Source organism: Leuciscus leuciscus, assembly GCF_965113295.1.
Source record: "Leuciscus leuciscus genome assembly, chromosome: 23".
Taxonomy (NCBI): Eukaryota; Metazoa; Chordata; class Actinopteri; order Cypriniformes; family Leuciscidae; genus Leuciscus; species Leuciscus leuciscus.
The window spans coordinates 2,420,691-2,441,037 of NC_138747.1; the positions used below are offsets into that span (position 1 = coordinate 2,420,691).

General features: G+C 37.8%; 2 protein-coding genes across 3 annotated transcripts in view; one reads left to right on the top strand and one right to left on the bottom strand.

Moving 5' to 3' along the window:
• Nucleotides 1–725: 725 nt before the first annotated feature.
• On the top strand, nucleotides 726–13,232 carry traf3ip2b (TRAF3 interacting protein 2b). 2 transcript variants are annotated; one of them, XM_082155945.1, is made up of 9 exons: nucleotides 726–940; nucleotides 3,915–4,450; nucleotides 5,875–5,923; nucleotides 8,732–8,796; nucleotides 8,923–9,020; nucleotides 9,115–9,183; nucleotides 9,274–9,390; nucleotides 10,782–10,856; nucleotides 11,071–13,232. In XM_082155945.1, the coding sequence occupies exons 2-9, from the start codon at nucleotides 3,928–3,930 to the stop codon at nucleotides 11,218–11,220; spliced, it is 1,146 nt and encodes a 381-aa protein (XP_082012071.1). In that variant the 5' UTR covers nucleotides 726–940; nucleotides 3,915–3,927; the 3' UTR covers nucleotides 11,221–13,232. The 2 variants fall into 2 exon arrangements, with proteins under 2 accessions (XP_082012071.1, XP_082012072.1); XM_082155946.1 differs by lacking the exon at nucleotides 10,782–10,856.
• clcn4 (chloride channel, voltage-sensitive 4) overlaps nucleotides 12,218–20,347 on the bottom strand; it is an 18,794-nt gene continuing 10,664 nt past the window's right edge. The window contains exons 9-12 of the mRNA XM_082155818.1: nucleotides 20,248–20,347; nucleotides 19,018–19,413; nucleotides 16,297–16,513; nucleotides 12,218–13,966 (exon numbers count right to left, since the gene is read on the bottom strand). The exon at nucleotides 20,248–20,347 is cut by the window's right edge and continues 87 nt beyond it. Coding sequence (XP_082011944.1) covers nucleotides 13,876–13,966; nucleotides 16,297–16,513; nucleotides 19,018–19,413; nucleotides 20,248–20,347 — 804 coding nt within the window. The 3' untranslated portion in view covers nucleotides 12,218–13,875. The remainder of the gene's footprint in view (nucleotides 13,967–16,296; nucleotides 16,514–19,017; nucleotides 19,414–20,247) is intronic.

The window sequence follows — 20,347 nt, forward strand, 5'->3', positions numbered from 1 at the left end:
TTTTTAATCAAGAACTTTGTTGAACAATATGAAAAACCATAAATGTAGTTGCTGTGACTTAACGGTGTCTGACTAGTTGACACTTGGTGTGATGACATCATCGTTTCGCAAAATATACGGATTGGCCGTACACACGAAAACGCAAGGACGGCGTTTTCCGATTTATCCACCTTGGGACCCGGTTTCAAAAAATAGCGGTTTCAGTCTCCGAAAACGCCGGATCCGTGTGGACGAAACACCAATACGATAAAAAATGTATACGTATACAGCGAAACGCGTCTCCGTGTGGACAGGGCCTTAGACCTAAGTTAGCCTGGGGGGAAGATGTCAAATTTTTTTGGTCTAAATTAAGTCAGTCTTTATTTTTGTGAAACAGACTAACTTGCATTAGACTAGTCTATGAGCACATTTTAGACTTTTCTAACACTATAGACCGGTCAAAAATAGCTTTGTGAAACCGGCCCTTGGTATTGTTTCTTATTCAAAAGTGGTGAACCCCCGAAATGAATAAATGTTAAATCGGCTTGCCATACTCATTGCGCTTTCATTTTTATTTAAATAAATTCTGAAATGCAGACTACCCAAATGCTTGTTAAAAATTATTTTTCACCAACGTCAAGTAAAAATAATTAAAAAATGTAAAAATATAAAGTTTTATATCATGTTTGGCGCTCAACAATAGCTGTTCATCATGTGTTCACGCGTTATTTATTTTACTCCTCCCATCATCATTATCCTCCTCCGACGACACACACGAATCCAAACGCTCTTTGATAACATGTCGTTTGGCATTGAATGCTGACATATTAAGTTATTATCGAAATATGCGTTATATTCTGTCTAAATCGTTGTCAAAAGGGAGAGAACAAGAACTGAAATGTCAAATGAAAGAACTGTCTGACTTCCTGAAGTGACTGTGACTCCTGCCGCTCGCGCTCAGGTGAGTTTATCAAGTTTCATAAATAATAAAAGTCACATAACGACGAGAAACTAATTTCGTATTATTTTAGGGCATAACATGTAATACATTTTTTCATATGTGCAAATCATCAGAATGTTGCCTGTTCCTCAAATATAGTAGCCTATCAAATTAAATATTGATCATACTTTTAAAAAATATCCATATAAATAATTTAGCCAAATATATTCCCTTGAAAAAGTAAAGTAAGGGATTACAATAAAATTTTCTGTGATTTCATTACAGTTCATTACATCAAAATGTAATGTTAAAATGTATGTTTTTGATGTCACCTTCTCCCTTTACACATCAGCTCAAGACTAACTTATACAATTGTATATTGTTTATTTGAAAGAATTAAAAGAGCCGTTTCATGAGTATCCTTGTATTGTTGTTCAACTGGTCCAGGTTGATTTGGGACTTGTAAGTAATGCAATACTTTTTAGAGAGAGTGATTAGTACAGTAATCGAATTACACTGTTAAAGATGTGAATAGTAACTTATCCAACACTATCTATTAATAAATATATAATTTGAATCCCCTGTTGGCTTATTTGTCAAGTGTCTGGAAACATCTGAATCAGATTATCAGTGATAAAGCACAAATACTCGTCTTTTCTTTATCAAACTGACTCTTCCTGCCGAATGACTTCTTGCCTCCTTTTTATTGACTTTGCTTTGCATTGAGAAACTGATGAACCATCACCACTTCACTACATTCATCACGCTTTAGTAAGACAGAATCATGATCTATGTTGAATAAAGGTGGATGTTTTGAGTAAAGGTTGATCTTTTGTGTAACTGTATAAAGGTTGATCTTTTGTGTAACTGCTTGCATGGCAAAATCTCTCCGTCTTGTGGTCTGCATGGTTTTGCTTGAGCTGCAGAATCTTGGCACACAGATAAAGAGTCATAATGCAGTGTGTCCTATTTAGGGACGCTTGCATGGGTGGATGTTACACTAAGGCCTATTTATTTTCCCAGTAGAAAACAGTTCTGACCTCTTTCTTACGCCGCCATACCTGGTCACTGGCAGCTTTCAGAAGTCATCATGGTTTCTGTCAGTGTCTGTGAAGATTCACTGTTCATGCATGTGCAAACATGCACTCGTGACTGAACATATGCATTAAAATAACTGCAGTCCCTTATTGTATGAGTAGCACTAATGCGTTATGTCAACTCTACTCATCTCCACATGCTCTATTTGACAAACATTTCACATGTTAGACTCTTGCAATGGAGTCGGTATTTAACCGACATGCATACTCCTTGTTTGCCAGTTTATCGTGAGCGTGGGAGTCAGGAGGACAAAACCTTTTTAGGCTGTTTTTCATCCTAAACAAAGAATTTCTAGAATACACTATGAACTTCTGTTATGATTCTTTACTTGGGTTTTTGTGTTGTTGCGCTCACTGATCTGTTGTTGCAATTGAAAGTCAAGCATGTTTGTCACAGATAAAACAACAGAATATGAATGTGGAGTGACATAAAGCAGAATAAATTATTTTTTATTTATTAATTAATATTCATTTATTAATCTCAAAACTATGAACCCCCAAAGGTTGGCAATGGTGATGAAAAAATAAATTGCACTTTGTGTAAATTCTTGAATAAGTTCTATTCCCTACATTACTCCACTAATATAGTCCAGTTGAAGGAGTGAATGAAAACGAGGAAGGGCTTCCGGCGCTTTTACGTAGTTTGTGCTTGTTGTTTAATAGTCATCTGAAACTTAGCAAACTGGCAGCTCCAGTAGTAATAAAAAGATTGATCTTGAACTCTGTCTTGTATAAACCTTATTTAAACAATTTAACAATCAATTAAAAAGGAATTTATACCTGTATGAAATTACGCTGTACCCACATTGGACCAGCGGTTTGGAAAATGAATCTTCTGATCATCGACTCTCACAGTGCATTATGGGTATTCTCTAGCCGTTGAGTGTACATCGGTTGTAGACTCATTATAGCGGTGCATTGTGGGATTGAATGAGTGCACTATGGTTTCGGATACCACTACAAATGGCTGTTCCCTCAAATAGTGCCCTATTTAAGGCTACAGGGGGCGGTTTTGGACACAACCCTTGGAAATGGGAATGATTTTAGTAACTTGTAGGAACACCTTTGGTGGGGACTATATAAGCTCCTACTTCAGAGTCAGGTCTAACCCAGCTCGACAGGACCTACCAGTGACGTAAGTGTACGCTGATTGACCGAATGCATTCGAAACACCGGTTAGTTGATGAATTTATGAGTCGATGAATTCATGTAAAAAAAAAAAACATAATAATAATTTACATATACGAACTCCACGAACATGGAAAACCGCGATAGATGGAACGACGCCAAACTCCAGGCACTTCTTAACCTTCATGCTACGTCGCTTTCTGCCGGCTTACGTCACTTCCGAGTTCATACTGACCAGGAAAATGGCCTACGAACATTTAGGCTAGTTCTTCCGAAATCGCATACTAGCTTGAGTAGGAACTATTTTGAATAAGTGATTACTTCGCAACCACTAAAAAAGTATGTTCTATATAGTATGAATGCGTGAAGTATGAATATAATCTTCTGGACATTTGCCATATTGTCATCATCATGTGACCTGTCACTGCCATTCACAAATCCTCTCCCGTGGCCTCATGGGATAGTAAAGTGTCCATCGTATGCTAGGTCATCCAGGTAGGCTACTTTTTTAGCCTACTGTTTTATGAGTACTGTGAATCTTCTTTTGTTACATACTGTTTTTCGCATACTATATAGTAGGGAAGTGTGCGATTTTGGATGCAGCCACAGATTCGTCGAATCATACATCATCAATAGCGGTTCACTTCCGTGATTTAGTATGATACCAGAGTTCACATGAACCGTACCCCAGGCCACCCTTTTTTTGCGGACTCTGGTACGGTTCGGGAAAACAGAAGAAATGAATGTGCTGTTTCTCATCTTTTATACAGATACCTGACCCACATGGCCCATCAGTACTCGTCTCTAAACTGTCCAGAGGAGAATGACGAAACCACGAGTGAAGATTTTGAGTCAGACCTGCACCCAGACGTCACCAATAACCGTTCCACGACCATGCAGATTATTCACCAGTGTAACGCCGAGAGTTACGCTCACTCTTCCCCGTACGCCCAACAGACGCCCTTCCCCAGCTGGGACGATCACAAGGACTGGTTGTCCTCGGGTTCTCCTCACAGTCTTCCCTCCTGTCTTCCCTCTGCGATCTATCACACACTCTCAGAGAGCAGCTCGTTTTTACCCAGCAGGCCTCACTCTCTTCCGGGCAGTTGTAGCCCGAGTCTAGAGCATCCAGGATCTTTGCATTCGTTTCCTCCATCTGTGAACACACACCACTATCCCTCGCCCTCGCACCCCGGCGCGTACATGCAGTGTTGTGGTCAGTGTCGCCCTCCTCCACGTCACATGACCCCCGTTCATCATCACTGCGGCTCCAGACCGGGACATCAGCTGCCCTTCAGACCCTCAGGTGCGTTACAGGAGAGACGTATCATAATGTTCGAAAGTTTGGGGTTGCTTTTATTCAGTAGGGATGCATTATGACAGTAAAGACAATTATAATGTAACAAAAGATGGTAACACTTTATTTTACCGTGTCCTTGTTACATGCACTTACCGTAGCAATAACAGTAAATTATGCATAATTACATGCAACTAACCCTCAACCAAACCCTAACCCTATAGTAAGTACATTTAGTTCATTATTATTACTTAGTACTTAAATACATAATTACAATGACACCTTAAAATAGTGTAACCCACTTTATTTTACAGTGTCCTTGTTACATGTACTTTCCATAGTAATAACAGTAAATTATGAATAATTACATGCAATTAACCCTCAACCACATCCTAACCCTATAGTAAGTACATGTAGTTGCTTAATATTACTCAGTACTTACATATATAATTACACTGTAACAATGACACCTTAAAATAAAGTGTAACCTAAAATATTTCCATTTCAAAATTCTGTACTTTTGAACTTTCTATTCATCAAACAATCTTAAAAATAAATGTGTCTTGAGCAGCAAATCATTATATTAGAATGATTTCTGAAGGATCATGTGACACTGAAGACTGGAGTAATGATGCTGAAAATTCAGCTTTGATCACAGGAATAAATTACATTTTACTATATATTCACATAGAAAACAGCTGATTTAAATTGTAATAATATTTCACTGTTTTTACTGTATTTTTGATCAAATAAATGCAGCCTTTGTGAGCAGAAGAGACTTCTTTCCAAAAAAATCTTACAGACCCCAAACTTTTGAATGGAAGTATATCTCAACTTAAAGGTTTAAATGCAGCACTTTGTTCATCAAAGATGCCTTTTTTGTTGTTTTTATAGGGTTCTTGAGTTAGTTTATGGTTCTTTTGGAGGTTAAATATTGAAAATATAGGTTCTCCAGATGCATATTTTGATTTCTGGATAGTTTTCTAAAAAACTATGGATTACTAAAGCAAGTTGTAAAATGTGTTTGTTCTAATTGAGAGAAATGGAAAGAAATATGTTCCACCCATCATACTCACCTCTATGTTGTTCCAGAACTATATGACTTTCTTTCTTTCGGCCTTAAACCGAAAGTAAAAGCTGTTCAAAGTGCACAAAAAAGGGACAGAATGTTGATGCAGTTGAGTATGAGAACTTGCCATGTTGCATTTGTTCATATGCCACTATTAAACCTGACACAAGGCCTCTAAATGCAATCATTTTGAATTGAACACAAGCGTTTATGTACAAAAACATCCTAATAAGTGGGTCAGAGAAACACAATGGCGAGTAAATGACAGACTGTACACGTTCATTCAACCATGAACTCTCAGGATCACTGCTTTATGAGTTTATTCTATGCGTCTACATTTTTTTTGGTTTGCTTTTATTTACAGGTCTGATGCAGTACAGACAAGTGGATACACGAAGTGGATATTCTGAAAAGTGAGTCCTTTTACCTGCCCATATCACAACAACTGAACATGTATGGTCCAGTCATAAGAAAAGACATTGCTTTCAAATCAGAATTAATTCACAATTAATTTGCATTTCTTGCAATTGCGAGTTTACCTCAAAAAGTCAGAATGGCAAGTTTTTGGAATTGCAAGAATTCAGAGTTTATATTAGGGTTGTCAAAAGTGCCTGTACTTCGGTACTGAAATTAAAAAAATGTAAGTATTCTGCTAAATCTGCAGTATCAGTAGGTAGTGCCGATTACTGGGTGTATTTGTTACCCGTCGATATACACTGCTTTCAAAAGCTTCCGTGTGTACGGGCCGGTATTTGCTGTTAAAAACGGGAGACGCTGGTCAATGGAACGGAAAAAGGCACATGTTTTTTTTAAAGTTTAAACTTTAGCGCCGTGTGTTAGGATGCTGTGTCGTGCGAGAGATGCTACAGTAGACGCGAGACCCGAGCGCAACGGTTAAAGACGTTCAACTAGCGTGTTTACATGGAAAAACAATGGAAAAGTAGTGCATTGAAATGGAAAAACGCTTTCTGTGTGAATGTGAGCAAGCGCTGTGTGAAGAGTGTCAACGGTTTCTATTTACAACGTGTTGATCATTATAGCCAATCACAGGCGTATCTGTTGAGTGTGTGAACGCAGTGGCCAATCACAGGCGTATCTGTTGAGTGTGTGAACGCAGTGGCCAATCACAGGCGTATCTGTTGAGTGTATGAACGCAGTGGCCAATCACAGGCGTATCTGTTGAGTGTGTGAACGCAGTGGCCAATCACAGGCGTATCTGTTGAGTGTGTGAACGCAGTGGCCAATCACAGGCGTATCTGTTGAGTGTGTGAACGCAGTGGCCAATCACAGGCGTATCTGTTGAGTGTGTGAACGCAGTGGCCAATCACAGGCTTATCTGTTGAGTGTGTGAACGCAGTGGCCAATCACAGGCGTATCTGTTGAGTGTGTGAACGCAGTGGCCAATCACAGGCGTATCTGTTGAGTGTGTGAACGCAGTGGCCAATCACAGGCGTATCTGTTGAGTGTGTGAACGCAGTGGCCAATCACAGGCGTATCTGTTGAGTGTGTGAACGCAGTGGCCAATCACAGGCGTATCTGTTGAGTGTTTGAACGCAGTGGCCAATCACAGGCGTATCTGTTGAGTGTATGAACGCAGTGGCCAATCACAGGCGTATCTGTTGAGTGTGTGAACGCAGTGGCCAATCACAGGCGTATCTGTTGAGTGTGTGAACGCAGTGGCCAATCACAGGCGTATCTATTGAGTGTGTGAACGCAGTGGCCAATCACAGACGTATCTGTTGAGTGTGTGAACGCAGTGGCCAATCACAGGCGTATCTGTTGAGTGTGTGAACGCAGTGGCCAATCACAGGCTTATCTGTTGAGTGTGTGAACGCAGTGGCCAATCACAGGCGTATCTGTTGAGTGTGTGAACGCAGTGGCCAATCACAGGCGTATCTGTTGAGTGTGTGAACGCAGTGGCCAATCACAGGCGTATCTGTTGAGTGTATGAACGCAGTGGCCAATCACAGGCGTATCTGTTGAGTGTGTGAACGCAGTGGCCAATCACAGGCGTATCTGTTGAGTGTGTGAACGCAGTGGCCAATCACAGGCGTATCTGTTGAGTGTGTGAACGCAGTGGCCAATCACAGGCGTATCTGTTGAGTGTGTGAACGCAGTGGCCAATCACAGGCTTATCTGTTGAGTGTGTGAACGCAGTGGCCAATCACAGGCGTATCTGTTGAGTGTATGAACGCAGTGGCCAATCACAGGCGTATCTGTTGAGTGTGTGAACGCAGTTGTGTGTGAACGCAGTGGCCAATCACAGGCGTATCTGTTGAGTGTGTGAACGCAGTGGCCAATCACAGGCGTATCTGTTGAGTGTGTGAACGCAGTGGCCAATCACAGGCGTATCTGTTGAGTGTGTGAACGCAGTGGCCAATCACAGGCATATCTGTTGAGTGTGTGAACGCAGTGGCCAATCACAGGCGTATCTGTTGAGTGTGTGAACGCAGTGGCCAATCACAGGCGTATCTGTTGAGTGTGTGAACGCAGTGGCCAATCACAGGCGTATCTGTTGAGTGTGTGAACGCAGTGGCCAATCACAGGCTTATCTGTTGAGTGTGTGAACGCAGTGGCCAATCACAGGCGTATCTGTTGAGCGTGTGAACACAGTGGCCAATCACAGGCGTATCTGTTGAGTGTGTGAACGCAGTGGCCAATCAGAGGCGTTTTAGTGTGTCAGAATCCACTCAAAAAACTGAATAGACCTGTCACATGTTCTATGTGATATGTAGGTTTCTTTAAAATCATTTTATTACAAATTTTTCACATGATCTTTTTATAAACAATGTTTACTTATAAACATTTGAAGGCTAGATGCTGTTGTAGGCTATTATGTACTTATAAGTATTATCATCATCATCATCTTTAATAAATAAATACAAATATTTAATTAATGTTTTTATTTTCAAATACTTAAAAATAAAAATAAACTAAAAAGTAAAATGGTTCCAACAATTTTTGCTATGGTACTGAAATTGGTACTAAGAACCGCAATTCTACAAGCAATTCTTACTTTTTTATTAGAATTATGAGATATAAATTCACAATTGTGAGAAAGTTTTTTTATTTTTTTTTATTCCATTGTTGAAACAACTAATGAAGAAAGAGAGTCATTCATTTAAAAAATAAAAATGAAGCTTGCAAATTGTAAAAGTTTACAATCATGTCAATCTACTTGCTGAGAGTAAGGTGTAACTTCTGTATGTGTGTGTCTTCAGTGGTCATGCATCTCTGAACCCCCGACAGGCCAGTCAGTGTATCACACACCTGTCACAGGAACAGAGTGAGTTCTACTTCCTGTCAACACAACCAAATGACCTAGAATAACGCAAATACAGCCAGGTTAAAAGCACGTGTGCTCCTGTGTTTCGCTCTTTCACACGTGTGTCGTTTATTCTTCCCCACACAGGGAAAGTGTTCGTCACATACGAGGCCGACAGTGAAGAGCATCTGAAGGAGATCATTAAGTTTGTGGCTTTGCTCAGGAACAACGGCTTTGACACGCATGTACAGCGATAATCATTTAAAAACACAGTTTTCCAATGAATCTAGACATAGTTGAAGTGGGTTTGGACTGATTCTTGAGTCTTTGTGCACACAGATCGATGTTTTTGAGCAACAGCTGAACAGCATCAGCAAGATCGACTGCATGGAGAGATATCTCAATGAGGTAAATATACAGACACAGGAAGTGACATCATCAGTGGCGTCATCTAAACACCTACAATTACAGAGTGTCTCTCTCTCTCTCTCTCTGCAGAAAGATTACCTAATCATCATCATCATCAGCTTGAGGTATTACGAGACAATATCAGGCATTAATATCAATATGGACAGTGACGAGAGAACGTCAAACACAGTGTACATCCACAAACAGGTCAGAAAATAACCTTCACGTACACAAATATATATACGCTCAGCAATCACAGCTGATTCCTGTAGATTAACGTGAGCATGCAGTGTGATAAAGCACGAATGCATTGAGCACACAAACATTGAATGCATAAAAATAATATTCATAATAATAATAATAATTATTATTAATACTTTTGCTGATTGCAAGTTTAGTGTGAGCATGCAATGTGATATTTAATAAGCACAAACATATTCAATGCATTAAAATATTAATAATAATAGCAATGATAATAATAATAATTATTAATACTTTTGTTGATTGCAAGTTTAGTGTGAGCATGCAATGTGATATTTAATAAGCACAAACATACATTGCACAGACAAATATTCAATGCATTAAAATAATAATAATAATAGCAATGATAATAATAATAATTATTAATACTTTTGTTGATTGCAAGTTTAGTGTGAGCATGCAATGTGATATTTAATAAGCACAAACATACATTGCACAGACAAATATTCAATGCATTAAAATAATAATAATAATAGCAATGATCATAATAATAATTATTAATACTTTTGTTGATTGCAAGTTTAGTGTGAGCATGCAATGTGATATTTAATAAGCACAAACATACATTGCACAGACAAATATTCAATGCATTAAAATATTAATAATAATAGCAATGATCATAATTATTATTGATACTTTTGCTGATTCCAGTGGAGTTTAATGTGAGCATGCAATGTGATATTTTAATAAGAACAAACATACATTGCACAGACAAATATTGAATGCATTAAAATAATATTAATAATAATTATTATTATTAATACTTTTGTTGATTCCAAGTTTAGTGTGAGCATGCAATGTGATATTTAATAAGCACAAACATACATTGCACAGACAAATATTCAATGCATTAAAATATTAATAATAATAGCAATGATAATAATAATTATTATTGATACTTTTGCTGATTCCAGTGGAGTTTAGTGTGAGCATGCAATGTGATATTTTAATAAGAACAAAAATACATTGCACACACAAATATTGAATGCATTAAAATAATAACAATAAAAAACTTTTTTAATTAAATGAAATTATTTTAATAGCTGCTCTTAAGGTTTGAATAAAATCATTTATTGGAAGAAATGAGGGGATTACAATGCATTCTGGGTGTGCATGAGCTGTGAAGAATATGTGTGACGCTGGCTCAGCCAAAACAAGCTTGACTACATAATCGCACGGGTTTGGTGAAGGGAGTGTGTTGCTCTGCTTTCGTCTGTTAAACACACACACACACACACACACACACACACACACACACACACACACACACACACACACACACACACACACACACTAACACTAACACTATCTGCTGATGTGTTCATTCCCTCCATCAGCTGCAGAGTGAATTCATTCAGAACGGCTGCAGGAACTACAGGTTCATTCCTATTCTGTTCCCAGGGGCCAAAAAGGTTTGTGAAGTTCAACAGGTGCGACTTTTACCCGAAGCATTTCAGCAAATCAAAGCATGTTTGTAAGCTTCTTATGCACTAAACCGGTTAATCTAGTCCCACACGGGTTCTCTACTCTTCACCGTCTAATAGACTCACAAATTTCAGCTTCTCTCTGCAAACATAGCAAGGTTTCTCAGGACTGACGCAGGACCTGTTGTCTTCTCGTCCTCAGAGTTACGTTCCCACCTGGCTGCAGAACACACACGTCTACAGCTGGCCGACAGACCGGGACGATATTCTCCGCAGGTTAATGCGTTTGGAGAAATACAAACCTCCTCCGATCGGCCCTCTGCCGACGATAGTCTCGGTTCCCCTGAGTTAGAGCAGGAGACGAGAGCTTCAACGCTTCAGTCGCATACTTCTGTAACATACTAGTGTTTCTGTAGGACGCAGTGTGGATAGTGTGTACCTGGATGACCTGATGCACTCCACTTTACATTTCCACCATGATAAGTTAACTGGAACGGATATGAACCAGGATTATTAAAGGATTAGTTCACTTTCAAAAAAAATTTTGCTGATAATTTACTCACCCCAATGTCATCCAAGATATTCATGTCTTTCTTTCTTCAGTCGAAAAGAAATTAAGGTTTTTGGGGAAAACATTCCAGGATTTTTCTACACAGAATGAACTTCAATGGCAACCAACTATACCAATGTTCAAAGAAGGTTCAAATGTGCGTCTCAATGCAGCTTCAAAGTCTCGACACGATCCCAGTCCAGAAATACGGGTCTTATCTAGCGAAACGATCCGCCATTTTCTAAAAAATATATATATGTAAGGGTTAATGCCCGACGAGGTGTCCATTGTCAGGTATTAATGCGCGTCGGACGGTTCCCTCCGCCGAAGTCCATATATACCTGACAATGGACACCTCGTCGGGCATTAACCCGCTTATACCATGGTCACTTGCCAAATATTTTTTTTTTAAAACAATAGTTTATATTTTAATTCGTTTTACAATCGAAATCTAAAGTTTTTACAAACAATAACTTGGTTTCCCTGGTTACGCCTGACGGTTTATTTAGCAACCGGAGATATTTATAGTCCGCTCGATTTATAGTCCGTATAGATACTTTGACTGCCTGTTGCTATGGTTACTCACAGCTGAGGTAGCCAGCGCATTTATTTATTAATTTCAAACGGTAAACAGTCAGTTTCACCAGAGCTCCTCTAAAAAAAAAAAAAAAAAAAAAATTAAAACAAAGATGTCGGACGATTTTGAAGTTGGAGGAGAAAATGAGATGACATTTTTCACCGTTCCCTAGCTTTCTGAACCGGAGTACACAGACAAATAACTTAGATAGATGACGTGACGCGTGACCTTTCCAACGTGATGACGTAATGCGTCGCACATCTCAGAGATGGCACACGACGGGCATTTGTGCTTAAAAAGTATATATTTTTTTTTTTTAAATGACCGATCGTTTCGCCAGATAAGACTCTTATTTATCGACTGGGATCGTGCCGAGACTTTGAAGGTGCATTGAGATGCACATTTGAACCTTCTTTGAATATTGGAATAGTTGGTTGCCATTGAAGTCCATTCTGTGTAGAAAAATCCTGGAATGTTTTCCTCAAAAACCTTAATTTCTTTTCCACTGAAGAGAGAAAGACATGAATATCTTGGATGACATCGGGGTGAGTAAATTATCAGCACAAAAAAATTCTGAAAGTGAACTAATCCTTTAACATGTTTTTTGATTTATTTGATTATATTATTTGAAAAAGCAGTATAACAATTTTACTTCAGAAATGATAACTAGACGCCACTCACATGTGACAATGTAGCATACTACTGTTTGAAATGTTTATCGTTGCATACTGTATCCTTTTCCCATATTTTATTAACGTTTTTTGGTAACACTTTACAATAAGGTCTAATTTTTTAACATTATTTAATGCATTAGTTAACATGAACTAACTATAAGCAATATATTTTAATAGCATTTAATAATCTTTGCTAAAGGGATAGTTCACCTTAAAATGAAAATTTTGTCATAATTTACTCACCCTGGTGTTGTGTCTGTCAAATCTGTCATGTTAAGAGTTTGTTTCTATTAAACTGTGACCTGTAAAAGTTACTGTACAAAGAAATGCAGTAGCAGATTATTCTCTCGTTTTTATAATAATAATAATCAGATGTTTTGGTACTTCAACATTCTTCTGCATTGAATACATAAATATATGCACATTTATGTATAGTGCTAAAGTTCTCAATTAACTCGCTGTGTCTTTTAAAGTGTGTCTTTTAAGTCATGTATCATTTTCATTGTACTTTCTGAAAATATTTTTTTAATTAAAGAGAATAATAAAATAATGCAATGACAATACTATTTATTAATAATTTTTTTTATTATTATAACACCCTCAGTTTTATGTGCTGAACTGGAGTAACAGTTGGACATTAATATCTGTAACAGATGCAGTGTTTCTTTAACAATGACAATATTCATGTTTCAATACAAGAGAAAAAAAAATATCACCATTGTTGATCAAAACTAACATTAACATTGAATGAATAAATAAGGACAAAACACATAAACTTAGTGTTGGAAGAAACGCTCACTATCGTATTTACAGCGGATTAGGATTAGTGTTCTGGATAATTTTTTCCATTTTGACCTTTAGCATTGTGATATATTATTTAATAAACAAATATAATAAACTCACGAAAAACTGACATACCAATGAAACGAACTTCATCTGCACACCTCGTGTCCTGTATAGCAGCTTTTGCTTCGAAAACACAGTAAAACCTGTCATAGTGTCTTTGCATTTTCAATGCAAATCATCAGCTTGATCATCGGCTTACAGTAGTGCACGTTAAATATAAATATGGCAAAAGCAGCTGTAAAAAAAACAACAACAAAACAACAACAGAGGAAACCAACACTCATATCTACACTCCATCCTGTTTTGGCCACATGAACATGTGAGTTTAGTAACAACAGGATTGTGATGGTTCAGGTTCTGCTAGTTGAACATGATCGATTCAGGATCCTGGTTCATCATTTGTGCCATGTGACGCAGAACATCCTTCTTAGTAATGATTCCAAGCAAACGTCTGATGTAAGAGAAACAGTAGTTTAGTCATCAACCGTTTTCACCATGTCTCTGATAAGCTGATTAGACGCAGCTCATGCTTTTCAAGGGGATTTTATCACACCTGTTTTCATGCTAGCCTGATTTAATCTGTCAAAATGCATTTCGGCTTTAAGCCAGGAAGCTGAACAACGTCATGTATATATAGTTTATATGACATATAATAGTTTATATAGGTTATAATGACATATACACACTACTTTTCAAAAGTTTTGGGTCGGTACGTTTTATCTCTTCTGCTCACCAAGGCTGCGTTTATTTGATCCAAAATACAGTAAAAAAGTGAAATATTATTACAATTTAAAATATCTGTTTTCTTTGTGAATATATCGTAAAATGTAATTTATTCCTGTGATCAAATCTGAATTTTCAGCATCATTCCTCCAGTCTTCAGTGTCACATGATCCTTCACAAATCATTCTAATATGATGATTTGCTGCTCAAGAGACATTTCTGATTCATATTTTTGTGGAAACCGTGATACATTTGGTTTTTCGGGATTCTTTGATGAACAGAAAGTTCAAAAGAAATATCATTACTGTCACTTTTGATCAATTTAATGTGTCCTTACTGAATAAAAGTACTAATTACTGACCTCAAACTTTTGAAAAGTAATTTATAACATTGCCAAATCAAGTAACTAGTTCATCCTCTAAACTAAAGCAATGGCTGCAACATGATGTCTATTTCTGAGGCAATGAGCTCGGAAGCCCCGCCCACTGCAAAATCTCATTGGCCACACCTCGCGTATTTGAAAGGGGACCTATTATCCCCCTTTTAACAAGATAAGTCTCAGGTGTCCACAGAATGTGCCTGTGAAGTTTCAGCTAAAAATACCCCACAGATTATTTATTAAAGCTTGTCAAATTTGCCCCAATTTGGGTGTGAGCAAAAACACACCGTTTTTGTGTGTGTCCCTTTAAATGCAAATGAGCTGCTGCTCTTTCCAGAAGAGGGCGGAGCCTTTACAGCTCCTGCTTCAGACACTCCAGCAACTACAAAACTGGAGAATGTCACGCAGCCAAAATTGTCGGTAGCATGTTCAGACTCAGAGAGACCTTACAACTTCTAGAATGCAACTGGACGTTTCTGAATAGTTTGTGGATAAATGTATGTAGTTATTGTGGCGTTAAGTTGATTCAACTCATTGATTATAAAACGTGGAGTGGGAGGATTTTTTCCATTATAGGCTGGTTGTTTACTGTGGACACACATCTGTGTTCAAACACCTTATAAAAGTGAATTTTGCATAATAGGCCACCTTTAAACATCACATACACGTTCTGAGCAGGAATTGAAATTAACACTCACCAAATGCAGGTAAAAATCAACTGTGGCGTGTAACGCTGTCAAATCACTAGCCAATTTGGCATGTTACTTATTATGTTTGATGAATGTATGAAATCCAAATTTTATAATATACATATACACACACACACACACACATATATATATATACTGTGATGTAGTTAATCTGTTTTTTTTCTTTTTTTCTTTCTTATTTTTGGCTAGTAGAGGTTCTGAATGGCCGAAGTTAAAGGGATACTCCACCGTTTTTTCATATTAAACTATGTTATTCCCTTAACTAAGACGAGTTGATACATACCTCTCTCATCTCAGTGCATGCACTTAATCGCTCTGGCGCGCGGTGACACTTTGATAGCACTCAGTTTAGCCCAGTATATTCAATGGTATCTAACAGCAATACATTTAGAAGTGACCAAACACATCAACGTTTTCCCTATTTAAAAACAGTTACACGAGTAGTTATACGACCAAGTATGGTGACACAAAATAAAACGTGGCGCTTTTCTAAGCGGGTTAAAAAGGATAACTATAATGTATGGCGGAATAGCACTTTTGGGAGTACTTTGACTCGGCGCAGTAAAAAGTCACGCCTGATCCTCTTCCTCTCACTTCTGTCAATAGTGGGAAGAGGATCAGGCGTGACTTTTTACTGCGCCGAGTCGAAGTATTCCCAAAAGTGCTATAAGTAAATAGGGAAAACGTTGATGTGTTTGGTCACTTCTAACTTCATACCATTGAATATACTGGGCTAAGCTAAGTGCTATCAAAGTGTCACCGCGTGCCACAGCGATTAAGTGCACGCACTGAGACCTATGACTGAGACGAGAAAGGTATGCATCAACTCGTCTTAGTTAAGGGAATAACAGTTTAATATGAAAAAAACGGTGGAGTATCCCTTTAATTTCAAACCCTGGTTCTGAGATAAACTAATCTAAACATATGCATTTTTTTTATTATAAGTTGCCTAAAAACAGTTCTTCTCACCCGCTGCGTGTGACCAGACACTGGCGGAGACCCAGCTTGCGGAAGATGTCCACCACCGTCTCCATGGGCGTGTGATCGGTGACGGTGAAGGGACTCAGATTCAGGATGCGTCTCAGTTTCAGAGGCTGAGGGTTGGTCGCAGGAATCTGTGGAGCGTCTTCGGTGAAATACACCACGGAGTTACTCACCACACCGTCCTGCTTCTGACGCGCGGTCTCTGAGGAAAGGTCAAGCAGACGGCGAGAGATTTACCATTATTAACATCATACAGTATTTCATACTAGGACAGAGTATTCGCCACTTATTTGTATATGATGTACAATATTCTTTTGTTTCTTGTTTTAATACCCGTGAGAAGCAAAAATGCAGATTTTGAAACTGATTCATGATTCCTCTTGATCCAGAATATTAAAAGAATATTATATATTAATATATTAAACTGTTTAATAATAATCAAAAATGTTTCTTGAACAGCAAATCATCATTTTAGAATGATTTCTGAAGGATCATGTGACACTGAAGACTGGAGTAATGATCCTGAAAATTCAGCTTTGATCACAGGAATAAATTACACTTTACTATATATTCATATAGAAAACAGCTAGTCTAAATTGTAATAATATCTCACTATTTTTACTGTATTTTTTATTAAATAAACACAGCCTTTGGTGAGCAGAAGAGACTTCTTTCAAAAGCGTTAAATAATCTTACCGACCCTGAACTTTAGACCGGTAGTGTATAATTAATTAAATTAACACTAGGTCATTATTAACTAAAACTAAAACCATTTTATTTAAGTATCATGAAACAAAATAAACATTAACTAAAATAAAATATAAAAAAATTAGCCGCCAAGGCAACATTTATCATTTTAGTTAAGTTTAACTTGAAGAACTAAAATAACTAAAACTAATAAAAAAAAAACTGAATCAAAACTATATAGACAGTTAAAAAAAACACACAAAAGAAGTACAAAAATTAAAGCAAAAACAGAAAAAATTAAATCTAATACAAAATATTAATAAAAGCTATAATAGTAGCCTATATCAATAATACTAAAATAACACAGATGAACACCTGATGACAAAATCATATTATTTTATGCACCAATATTACCAATATTATTTAAAATTGTATATTTTATAAATGCCAATTATTTTACTGTATTTTACTTCTTGCATCTACTTGACTACAATGACTGTTTGAAATGATGGTTCCTCTGTAATATCACAGCAAATGACAGCGAATATTGTACAAAAGCAATCAATGTAAACAGATGAAGCCCAATGTTTCTAATCTTAGCTTTAAAGGGGTCATCGGATGCAACCAGTGTGTTTGTATATAAATGTGTCTTTGCAGTGTGTGGACACAACCACCATACAATGAAAAAAATCCATTCACTCCTTTTTTTTAATCCTTAAAAAGTCTCATCACTCTCAATAATCAAGCCGTTTGGATTTTCTGAGCAGTATGAGCTCCGCCCACGACCGCTGACGGACTGTCTCGTATTACATCCACAGGTAAAGTCATGATTGCAATGTATTTAAAAGAGAAACTTATTTTTTATCCGCTAAAAGTAGCAAATGTGTTGAAGATTCACTCAATGTTGAGACCAGACTGCAGTAACACAACATTCCACTCGCCACCAGGTGGCAGTGTTTTAGAGACAGCTCATGCTTTGGTGATTTTATCACACCTGTTTTCATGTTAGCCTGATTTCAGCTTTAAGCCAGGAAGCTGAACAACTTCATGTATATATAGTTTATATGACATATAATAGTTTATATAGGTTATAATGACATATACACTCTACTTTTCAAAAGTTTTGGGTCGGTACGTTTTTTCAAAAGAAATTTGTTCTGCTCACCAAGGCTGCTTTTATTTGATCAAAAATACAGTAAAAAAAGTGAAATATTATTACAATTTTAAATATCTGTTTTCTATGTGAATATATAGTAAAATGTAATTTATTCCTGTGATCAAAACTGAATTTTCAGCATCATTACTCCAGTCCACACTGTGGGTTTAGTCAATATTGTTACAGACTGATATGTAAAAGAGCAGTTCGAGCAGATGTGTACCTTGCTCTTTAATCTGTCGTATCTGGCGCACTGTCTCTTTAAGGATGGCACATTTATCGGGTTTGACACTGAAGCTGTCGATGTCACTAAGGTTGGCCGAAATCAGTTCGGCCAGCTCCTCTATATACTTGCTCTCCTGTTCCCATATTTCCCGTATTAGCATATTTCCGCCCTCAGCCATTTGTATATTGTTCGCCAAGGCATCACTTTACTGTCTTGTGTCGACACCCCCATTGGAAGAGAGGGGTGGGGGGGGAGCAGTTGCTCATTATCATTTAAAGAGACATGCACCGAAACGGGTCACTGTGAACAGAGCTGTTTTTGAGGATGTAAAAGGGTGTTGTTTTACACAACCATTGAGGAATTTTAACCAAAGTATGTTAAAAACTTTACATGAAGACCCTAAAGAATCATACCAACTTCTGCCATACCATCCGATGACCCCTTTAAAGAACTGATATGAACATTATATTTGATTAGTTAAGGTACGTAAACTGAAAAATCAACAAGTGTGCAGCACATTCAAGCCAAAGTAGAGTTAAACTAAAACAACTGTATATAGACACATCAGATTAGGTGATGGAGGAAGCGTAGGCTGGTATTTTGTGATCACGTGTGTGTGTGTGTGTGCGTGTCTTACTGATGGCCAGGATAAGATCCCGTCTCTGCACGAAGCCGATGAGTCTCTCGGATTCCCTCGAGACGACCACAGGAAAGCCGTTGTAGTCGGTCTCCTTGATGAGCGTCTCCACGTCCTCCACGGTGGTGCTGTCCTGCGTGAGGACCGACAGCGGAGGCTCGTTTCGGCGCGGGCGCATCACGTCGGTGGCCAGCGTGCGGTGCGTGAACTCATCCTGGTCCAGGTACGGGTAGCCGTTGAGCTGGATGTGAGCTTCATAAATGCCCTCCTTACCGAACGCGTCGGCCACCCACTTACTGGTGACGGCGGCCGCCATCAGAGGAACGATGTACTCCAGACCGCCGGTCAACTCGAACATGATGACCACCAGAGAGACCGTCATACGCGTCACACCGCCTGCACAACAGACAAACACTTCACTTCTGCACTTCTACAGCTCGTGATCTACACTACCGGTCTCTTCTGCTCACCCTGCTCCATTTATTTAATCAAAAATACAGTAAAAAAATGAAATATTTTTATAGTTTAAAATAACAGTTTTCTATGTGAATATTGAGTAAAATGCTATTTATTCCTGTGATCAAAGCTGAATGTTCAGCATCATTACTCCAGTCTTCAGTGTCACATGATCCTTCAGAAATCATTCTGATATGATGATTTGCTGCTCAAGAAACATTTATTATTATTATTAGCGAAAACAGCTTCATATTTTTATGGAAACTATGAAACATTTAGTTTTTTAGGATTCTTTGATTAATGGAAATGTTCAAAAGAACAGCATTTAATTGAAACAGAAATATTTTGTAACATAAATGTCTTTTAAACACTGTGTCTTTGTTGAATAAAAGCATTAACTCCTTTTTTTATCTTTTTTTTTTTATCTTAACCCAAAATTTTAAATGGAAGTGTATCAAGGTTTCCACAAAAATATGAAGCAGCTGTTAAACGGTTTTCAACATTGATAATAATCATAAATGTTTCTAAATCATCATATTAGAATTATTTCTGAAGGATCATGTGACACTGAAGACTTTGGTCACAGGAATAAATTACGTTTCACGTTATATTCACATAGAAAACTGTGATTTACTGCATTTTTGATTAAATAAAGCAGAAGAGACTTCTTACAAAGACATTACAAACACTTTTGACCAATAGTGTAAATCAGCAAAACTTTCACTCATAAACCACATCTTGATCTGAAGAAACTGTTATGTAATAATGTCTTACCTAAACATGCAGCGGCGCCGACCATGGCGTATAAACCCGGCGTCACACAATCAGCGCCCGGGCGGCACCAGTTCTTAAATATGATCCAGTCATGATGATG

Coding starts and splice junctions, on each gene's coding strand:
- traf3ip2b (XM_082155945.1), top strand. CDS start 3,928: ATGGCCCATCAGTACTCGTCTCTAAACTGTCCAGAGGAGAATGACGAA. Junction 8,797..8,922: donor ACACCTGTCACAGGAACAGA/GTGAGTTCTACT, acceptor TTCCCCACACAG/GGAAAGTGTTCGTCACATAC. Junction 9,021..9,114: donor ACAACGGCTTTGACACGCAT/GTACAGCGATAA, acceptor TTGTGCACACAG/ATCGATGTTTTTGAGCAACA.